This window comes from Poecilia reticulata, chromosome 11 (genome assembly GCF_904066995.2).
Source record: "Poecilia reticulata chromosome 11, P_reticulata-male-v2, whole genome shotgun sequence".
In the NCBI taxonomy this organism is placed as follows: Eukaryota; Metazoa; Chordata; class Actinopteri; order Cyprinodontiformes; family Poeciliidae; genus Poecilia; species Poecilia reticulata.
The window spans coordinates 4,671,237-4,681,131 of NC_088840.1; the positions used below are offsets into that span (position 1 = coordinate 4,671,237).

General features: G+C 37.0%; 1 protein-coding gene across 1 annotated transcript; it reads left to right on the top strand.

Annotated features, from left to right (window-relative positions):
* Nucleotides 1–5,091: 5,091 nt before the first annotated feature.
* Nucleotides 5,092–9,576, top strand: LOC103472017 (CMP-N-acetylneuraminate-beta-galactosamide-alpha-2,3-sialyltransferase 1-like). The gene is made up of 4 exons (XM_008421358.3): nt 5,092–5,341; nt 7,175–7,220; nt 7,338–7,457; nt 8,731–9,576. Exons 1-4 carry the CDS (start codon nt 5,163–5,165, stop codon nt 8,896–8,898), a joined length of 513 nt encoding a protein of 170 aa, XP_008419580.3. The 5' UTR covers nt 5,092–5,162; the 3' UTR covers nt 8,899–9,576.
* Nucleotides 9,577–9,895: the final 319 nt, after the last annotated feature.

Below are 9,895 nucleotides of genomic sequence, written 5' to 3' on the forward strand. Positions count from 1 at the left end.
AACCGTTATGCCTGTGTCATCCACTCATTCGAGACTGAGAACCTCTAAAGTTCAGATCCTGCAATCGCTACTGCCAAATCCCAAAAGCCAGCACAAAATGATGACGTTTTCTGGTTTCTGTTATATAATTTAGATATTATTGGAACATATTTTATTCAGCGATCATAATATCAAGAAGGAGAAAGGTGTGTTTTATCATACAATCCTGTGGTTTGGTTCTGTCTGTCTGTTCTGGTCTGATTGGCATGTCTGAACCTGGTGTTGGCATCTGCAGGTTGACTTCATAGTTATGTTTGTAAGCATGAACTGCTTTGGCTCTACTTTTGTTGATGAACTGCTATTTATTTACCTTGGTGGTGAGTTCTAATATTTGACCAACCCTTAAAGAGGCGGTGTTATGTGAAGTTTACTTTTTTGAGCTTTACATCATTCAATGTTATTACCTCATCTAAAATGTATCTGCATGTTTGAAAAATCTCTTAATTTCCCATGGCAGTCATTCATTTCTTCAAAGCTGCAGTTTCTGAGCTCCTGTCTCACACTACAGCCCTTCCCCTGCAGCTCCCCCACTCAGCTCCTTCAGACTAGCCAGCAGCAATTAGCAAACACCTGGTGGAACAGCACATCTGCTGAGCTTATTATAGGAGGTTTAATGGAGGAGCCATGTTGTGATGACTTCCTGAAGCCAGAGTTTAAAGGTGTTAAATTATGAACCCAAATTTCTTTTGAGTCACATTTGATCTATGTGGCTTTATTTTATAAAAGCTGAACCTAACATGGTTACTTGATTTCTTGAAGGTGGAAACTCCTCCCTTCCTACTAACCCTTTAACAAGGCCTTTACCAGCGTAGTTCTGAGTTGTAGCTTTTATAATGAGCTCAGCTGAGGCTCAGTTCCACCAGGTGTTTGCTAATTGCTACTGCTAGTCTGAAGGAGCTGAGTGGGGGCGGTTTGAGGGCTGCTCTGTGATGTGGAAGCTCAGAAGCTTCAAAAATGCAAGGAGGAGCTGTGGCTTGAAGGCGGAGCTAGGTCCACCCAGTTGATTTACACAGCTGAATGGTTGCCACGAGAGATTAAAGACATTGCCAAACAATCATGAATCATGCATGTTTTTGATGAGGGAATAACATTATAAGATGATATAGAGCTAAAAAAAAAAAAAGGAGTAAATTTGCATCACACCCAGCATAAGTAAGTGTTGCCAGCTTGGTTCATCAATTATTATTTAAATATCTAAACCTTATCAGACAGGTGTTGATAAACAATAAGTGAGTCTGAGAACCATTTGGCTATTTTTGTTGATAATCAGGTGATGCTAATTTAGGTCTAAATGACTAATGTTGCTAATAATTTCCCTCAGCAGCTCTGCAGTTTCTCATGGCCAAACCAAACCAATCGCTGTGCAAAATGTATTTGTTCCTCTGATCTGATGCTGGAGAGACTCTGGTCACTTTCTACAAGCCTGTTGTTGGTATTGTTGCCAAGGTAACCCATGCAAATGGACATGCAAATATACTGTGTGTCAAGATGGACATGTGAAGGCAACCAAATTTGCTCTAGTTTCTCCTGACCGGCATTCATCTTCTCACAGAGCTGAGCCCATTTCTAGAGACAACCACTAATTTGGAATACTGCACTTTTTATGACTGCTAAAGTTTAAGAAGTGATATTCGCTTCATTTGTCACTAAACATTTTAGTGATAAACAACTTGGACTCATACTGTAAAGTGCTGTTAGCACAAAAATACTCTATGTATTGTATGTTTGTGCTATTTGTATGTTTGGTGCAAAACCCTAAAAACAACAAAAAATCTGAATCTGACTTTACAGAGGAAACTGACCCATATGACCACGACTAGTTTTCTTTTCCTTGGAAAGATTCATAAGGAGAAACTTATTAAAACTAGAAACCTTTGAACTCTACAGAACGTCTTCACATTAAGTAACTTTTTTTTTTAAGATTACCCGACTAACACTTCTATTTAAAGTACGCGAGACAGATGTACGAGGCTGAACATGGGATCATTTCTAATATCTCTGTTGCTTTGTATTTTTCATTGTTTATGTTTTTAATTTGTTCAGAAAAGTTTTTTGTTGCTTCAGTAGTGAGTAACTGCATCTAAAATGATGATTTGATGCATTCTTTTGTCTACAACAGTAAAATACTTGTGTCAAGTAGGAGAAGTGGACAGTGGGAGCAGAGACAGAGAGAAAGAGTTGTTATCAGAGACAACTTTATTAAGAAATCTGGCTGATGATGTTGCAAAGAAGCACTCTTCATTAAACCAAGAAAATTATGGAAAGAAAAAAATCCTCTCTTTGAAGAATTTATTTGAGTTGCAACAGGATTTAATTTCCCTATTGGATCAATAAAATATTTTGGGAATGAATTGAACTGAATTGAATCTCTGAGCAGCTTCCTGAATCTGGGTCAGGAAGCTCAAACACCACAGCTACTTTTTTTTCATACAGCAGATTTGGTTGTAATGAAACTAAAGTGCGGCTAGTGAATTAGACCCAGCTTTCCAAAAAACAAAGTGAATTTGATCCAAGGTACTCTGCTTTAGCAAGAGGTTTAGCTTTTCAGAGGCTAGTTGGGAAACTCTGGGAAAGGCATCTCCGGTTATTAGCTTGAACAGATTTTTCATTAAACAAGTTGAACCACATGAAAGCTGGCTGACTTTTCTGTTTTAAGCTTTTCCTATGACTAAGTACAGAAACGCACGTGCTTCTCTCCGGGTTTGGGAATGTTAACCGACTTGTGCGTTTCACCTTTTCCAGATGGAAAAGCTCCAGCAGCAACGAGAGCAACTCTTCCAAGATGAACAAATGGGAGACGAAGGTTTTCCTGCTGTGTGCGGCTGCCGTTGGGCTACTGCTAAAGTCACATTTTAATAACTGTCCCAGCTTAGAAGACAGAAACCTGTCCTTGCATGAACTGGAGCCTGAGTTTTCTGATGTTAATGCATTGCTTAGTCATCACCTGAGGTATTCTGTCAAACCGCTTCTCTCTGCAAACGTCAGTCTTTCTGAGGAAGCATTTAGCTGGTGGAAGGTAAGTTGTCATACCTTCATATATGTCAGCAACTACAGCGTGAGAAACATGACCTCAACTGCTATAAATAAACAGTGCAGAAGCTGTTTGAGATATTCCCACCCACTTCCAGAGCCAAACACATAAGATACAGGACTTGTGCAGTCGTGGGAAACTCCGTCAACCTGAGAGGAGTGGCTTATGGACGCCTTGTAGATTTCCAAGAGGTCATTATAAGGTAAATGCCCCTGTTTCAGAAAAGCATTACAAGAAAAAAAGCAAACTCCCAAAGTTAGTCAGATTTCCCCTCTGTCCTGTTTAGAATGAATGGTGCACCAATACAAGGCCACAAAGAAGATGTCAGCGTCAAAACAACTCATGAAGGGAGGTGAATAAAACTGTCATGACACTGTCATAAACATGATAACACCTCTCATGAACATGAATAAACCTTCATGAATATTTATGATTGTCATAAAGCGTCATTCGATAAATTATGACACTTTTAATACAAAGTTGACATTATTCAAAATGTCTTTGCTATGACAACTTGACATTAACCAATAAATCATTAGTGTTTAAACTTTACCCTTAATAATATAAAGTTACCTCATTTTTAAAGTGTAGTCAGTAATACTTTTATGACAAATTTATATCAGTAATGAGCTGTGAGGCCGTAACGGGTAAAAAAAAAACCAGCTGCTGTGATTCATCATTATTTTTGGATGATTGTTATGTGACATACATGTAGGTTTTATTTTCTGTCTTTCTGCACCATTTCTTTAACCTACGGTTCTGTTTACTTCCTGCTATCTATTCCGTCTTGATGTTCGTAGGTGTGTTGATTAGACTATGCTTATTGCTTTTACTGCAGTTTTACTGGAGTAAAACTTGCAGTAAACTGCATGTTTACTGCAAGTAAAACATACAAGTAAATCTGCAAGTTTTACTTGTTCTGCCGGTCTATCCCCTCACATGTTTCTTTGTTTTCACCCTCATATGACCAGGCTCAATGACTGTCAGATTTTCCTCTTTGCTGATCTCTTTGACATCTCTGTTATGCAGACTACCTGGTCATCGGCTTTTTGTTAGTTTTGTTGTCCATTCATTCTATACTCTTAATTTGGATTAGCCTGCTGAACTCCAGCTCCTGCCACGTTCTGGGGATACTTTTAAATCTGCAAGGATTTTTATTTGACTCGTCTCCTGCCTCCTCATGTGATACATTGGGAGAATCCATCAACTTAACAACAACTATATTTTCCAATCTCCTGTAAGTTTATTCACTTAGCTTATAGGAATGTGTTGTACATATTGACATGCAAGTTGTTTCTTTAACTTTGGGTAAAATTTTGAAAAGTTATGTCTTTTATTAGGGAAATTTCAGAAGCATAGGACTTACCTTAAATGTAATCTAAAATTAATGTTTTTTTTATTTAAAATTGTAATTTTTTTTTTTTTTTTACTCATACACTCTTTGCAGGCTGAACAAAAATCGCACATGCAGAATGACTTTCAAAATGAAACTGTTGGTTTTCCTGCTGAGCGTGGCTGTGGTTGGAATCTTAAAGTTCTACTTCAGAAGTTCTCCAGCGACCCAAACCTCGGCGCCCTCTTTAATCAAAGACAATCTGCTGTTTATGCGTCACATCGAGCCATTTTTGTCTGCAAAGACCAACCTGTCTGTGGAAACTTTCACCTGGTGGAGAGTAAGTTGTGACTTTTTTATTTTTTATAAGTATCTTTTCTAATAATGAAGGTGTGAGATTGTGTAATTTTTTTTTTTTTACTCCTGGAAACGAACTTGTCCAACCAGATTTGTGTTCGGGTTGTTTTGGGTTTTTCAGGCCATTCAGTTTGAGCTACGTGACCTCGGTTACTTTAACTTAACACAGAAGAGGCTTTTTGAAATATTCCCATCTATTCCCATATTTGGAAAACCCACGGCGGACAGAGTCAGAAGCTGTGCTGTGGTGGGAAATTCTATGAACTTAAAAGGTTCCGGCTATGGGCGCCTAATAGATTCCCATGAAGCCATTATAAGGCAAGTCTCTCTCTCTCTCTCTGTCTTTTTTTTTCTGGAAAGCAAACATTAATTTATAAATAAATTGTCTCCCTGCTGTTCAGAATGAACTTTGGTCCAGTCAATGGCTACGAAGAAGACGTGGGGACCAAAACAACACATCATGCCATGTACCCAGAGAGCGCCATGGATTTAGATAACTCTACTCATCTTGTACTGTTTCCATTTAAGATAAATGACATTGAGTGGATCATCAAGGCCTTCACAACAGGTTTCTATGGAAGGTGAGAAATAGTTCAAAAGATAAACCATTAACACGATTCACTGTTTTTTTGTTTTCTTCCTATCCTATCATACGGTTGCCCTGAAGGACAAACCACATCAACACATTTCTAAAGACAACTACAAATTGGAAAACACAACATATTCAAAAACACGACAACATTAACTGAGTTCAACTACAAATTATGAAAACACAACGACGTTAACAAAACAGAAGAGGTAGAGCCAAGTTGGAACACTTGGACATTGATTGGACAAAACCACATTTGTCTTTAGAACAGGAAATGATTCTGGCTTTAGCGCATTTGTTGAAAATATGAATGCTAGCGGTGATGCTAAAATAGCTACCGCTATGCATGAATATTTTGAGAGAGCAAATAAATGACAGAATTATTTCTAGTTTTGAAGGTCAAAAGTGGAATTATCCAATCAACAATGTCTCAGGTTTCCCACTGAGAATTTCATGTTTTCTAAAACTGTAGTTGTGTTTAGTGATTTGTTGAAGTGGTTTTCACTTTTGGGCCTCTGCACTGACATGATGACACATAAAAAAACAGAATAAATTCTAAGGTAGCACATCATTGTGAAGTTTAGAGAAATACATACATGGTTGTGCGACATGTATTGGTATTCAGCATCCAGAGGTTGCTGTTCCAGCAGCAACATTGAAAATACAGCCAGAGCTACAACCCCTTAGATCACCCACTGTTCATTTCATATAATTGACCTAGTTAAAGTCTCAACTTAAATCTATAACAAGGTTTTAGAAAGAGATATTAAAACATTCTCTCTGTCTGAGCTTTAGCTATTTTGCAAAAACATTGGGGAAAAGTAGTTTTAAGATGTTCGGAGCTGGTAAAGACGTGTCCCAAAAAGACTCCTGGCTGCCACGGCAACAAAAGTAGTTCCAGAAATTGACTCAGGGAAGCTTAGTGCAAATTCAAGCAAGTTTTCAATTTTTTACTAGTAAAAGACTCATATTTTTCTTTAACAGGCGATTCAAACATTATTCTAATTAAACTAATGGCTCTTTTTTTCCCTAATTTTTGCTCTACTTCTTCTGAAGAACAAACATTGATGTTTTAAAATGCTTTATAATATTGTTTGACTGTTTCTCCACATTTGTTGTTTTTAGTTTCTGCCAAGTTTCTGCTTAGTTTCTTGTCCTGAAGTAGTGACTCAATATTTCTTTGCCAGATCAGATGATATATCTACTCTGTAATATTAATGCACACCAAGATATTTGCAACCAGCTAGAAGATTAGTTTGGGATAACGTTAGCCAGGCCTGTAGCAGTAAATCAATAAATCAATCAATTGCACAATAAATTAAAACAACTGAATAATTTCCATTTGAATGATTTATCTTTTTTTTCCCTCTTTTCTCGGTCTAGTCAAAACTGGATGACTAAAGTCTTCCGTCTGGAACATTTGTCTCAATTAGCATCTTTTTCTAAAGGACAAATTTATTGAAGTAATTTTATGCTGTTGTTTCTGTTGTTTTGTTTATTTTTGAGGGGATTTTTAAAGTATCTTTCAGTTCTAATGATTAAATATTCATTAGAATCTTTGAGAATGTGTTCTTGCATTATCATGCCATTACTATTTTATTACTTGAGAATGTTCTCAAAACAATATTATCGTTTATCGCAATAACTTCTAGGACAATTTGTCGTCCAGCAAAATTTGTTATCATGACAGGCCTGCAGTTTGCTGACTCCCACCCTAAAATATGCTTCATATGTGCTGTGAATCTAAAGTGCGACTTCATTTTCATTTAGTTTGTTTCTATTTTTGCTGAGTGTTTTTAGTGACACGTCTCACTGCTTTTAACAGATCTTACGCACCAATAAAATCCAAAATAAAAGCCAACAAAGACTTGGTGAGTACCGCATAAATGAATGGAAGAAGTTATTAATTTGAACATGTAAACATTAAATGACCAACAAAAATTGACCTGCAAAAATTTAAGACTATTTGTGCAAACTCTTGATAACAGGTGCTGGTGGTCAATCCAGCTTTTATGAAGTATACTCATGAGGTCTGGCTGAAAAAGATGGGGTTGTATCCATCCACTGGTTTTATGACTTTTCTTCTTACACTTCACGTTTGTGATGAGGTAAGTTGGTCTTTCTCCTAAAAGGAAAGAAGTCTTTTCTCTTGAAAGAGTAAGAGACAACAACCTTTTCAGTTTATTATTGGATGTGTATAAAAATGTACTTCCTTTGTGGTTCTACAGTGTGTGAGAGCAAAAATGAGGAGTTCCTAGTGGTTCACTGCATCAGCAGATAGGAACCCCTGTTCAAAAGGAAACGTTTGTCAAGTTTCTTTCCTGAAATATACCAGTGTGAGAGAGACATCAGCATAAAGAGGCTATTTTAACCTAACAAGGGTTTACGTCTATTTCTAATCGACGGATCATTCACAAATGTCAAAGCAGTCTTTCCAAAAAGTCAATGTTCTGTAGAATAGCAAAACAAAAACCAGGAGCTCAATTTCTACAAATCCCAGTTAGCATGTTCAGTGTTACAGTTCATGAACGTACAATTGTAAAAGGACTGAAAAAGCACCGCTTGCTCAGAAGGCTTCCCTGGAGAAAGCCTTTTTCAGTATGCTTCATTTTATGATAAATGACGGCACTTCTAAAAAGCACAGCGTTCTCCAACGCATTCAGAAACTGGTACAAGGTCAGAGATTAGCAAAAATGAAAGTTTCTTCTGTCTTCCTCTCACCAAAGTTTTATAGATAAAACTTATTGCTTGATCGATTGATTGAAATAAAACAAAGTTTGACATAAGAGTAGCAAAAGCAGCAACGCTGCACTTGTGTTGCACTCGGTGCTCATTTTGGCACCGAGCCCAACACTGTCAGACAGGAGATGTTCAGGAAAAATTGCCGAGTCACTGTTGGCGTGCGAGGACTGAGGCAAACGTAGAGGTCTATGGAAAATGATACAGGTTTTACGAGTGTGGCGTCAGTTGGACCGCATTTCGACATACAAGGGTTAAGCATTTGACCTTGAGTGCAAAAGTAGGAGTTTCTGGATTTGTTTCTTCTCCTGTAGTCGTCAGTAAAACCTCAAGCTTTAAGTTATTAAACTGCAAAAAAATAAAATAAAATAAAATAGAGATCTAAAGCCTGAAGTTGAACAAGTTATTACATCACATGACGAAACAGTGGCAACACACAAAAAGCTGGTCAACAGTAAGAGGGTTTGATTACTGTTTCACCAATAAAGATTTTTCAATTTCTTATTGAGAAGGAAGTGACATCACTGCCTCACTTGTTGTCAGATGTGCATGTTCGGTTCTCTGATTTTAAATCAAAATCTGTCAAAGAATGGATATTTTTTTGTCTTGATTCTAAGTCGTTTTTTGTTCCTACTCCTGCAGGTCCATGTGTTTGGTTTTGGAGCAGACGATAAGGGGAGCTGGGGGCATTACTGGGAAACGCTTCAAGACAAAAACTTCAAAACCGGACCTCACGCTGGAACCCACGAGTATAAAATCATTCAGGGGTTGGCTGATGGGAAAACAATCAAACTCTATAAAGGCTCGTGAGCTTTTTGTCTTGGACTGTAGAGGTCAGGATTAGTTCAGTGATAGTGAGTTTTCATTCTCTGATTATTATAATAATACAGTAATATATTTTGTCACCACATGCAAACCTGAGGCCTGCTAGATCACATCTCACTTTAAACAAGCAAACTTTGAAGCTTTTTCAAACATTTAGATTATTTTTGATTGAATAATATTGTAGACCAGTGTTTCCCAACCCTGGTCCTCAAGGCACACTGACCTGCATGTTTTAGATGTTCCCCCTGCTTCAACACACCCCATTCAGATGATTACAATTCAGCAAAACCCTGTTAATCAGCCATCAATTGAAATCATGTGTGCTGAAGTGATGTTGTAAACCATTCTCCTTAGGTTTATGGTTTTTATTTTTTTTTTAAACTTGACAGGTTAGCCTTATTTGAAGAAAGTCAATTTAAAGCAATTTACTTATGTTCTTTTTTTTTTTTTACCTGTTGTTTTAATAAAACTTATTTTTAAGTTGGGTCAGAGCATACACAGATCCGAAGCTCTTCCTGGTCTGCAGCAGTGCTCAAAGGGCTACAATGATGCATGTCAAGGTGACGCTGAGGATAAAACGGAATCATAGGGAAGTCAAACTGTATCTGTAAATCTCCACTGTGCTTTTATTTGCTTTGTAAGTGTATTTTATTTAAAATAAATACCTTTACTTATGCAAAACCTGTCGTGTTTCTCTACAAGCGACACTTTCAATTTTACCATTTTCATGATGGAAAAAAATGCATTGATAGATATGGACTGTGTTGGAAATATTAGTTTAATTACGCTAGTTTTTTGTTTTTTTTACTCAATTTGAGTTATATTTAGACTCAGTGGGTTAAGTCAATATGTAACTTAATCAACAGAACATTTTTCTCAGATATGAATCTCACGTGATGACTAAAATTAGTCTAAGAGTTTTTCATGTCAGATTAATTTCTTAAGAGTGGATATAAGTCATATATCCATCTGAAAAATGTTC

Bases quoted from the DNA above. Each gene is read 5' to 3' on its own strand.
- LOC103472017 (XM_008421358.3), top strand. From the start codon at position 5,163: ATGAACTTTGGTCCAGTCAATGGCTACGAAGAAGACGTGGGGACCAAA. The intron at 7,221-7,337 runs GTGAGTACCGCA...TCTTGATAACAG, and splicing joins TAAAAGCCAACAAAGACTTG to GTGCTGGTGGTCAATCCAGC. The intron at 7,458-8,730 runs GTAAGTTGGTCT...CTACTCCTGCAG, and splicing joins CACTTCACGTTTGTGATGAG to GTCCATGTGTTTGGTTTTGG.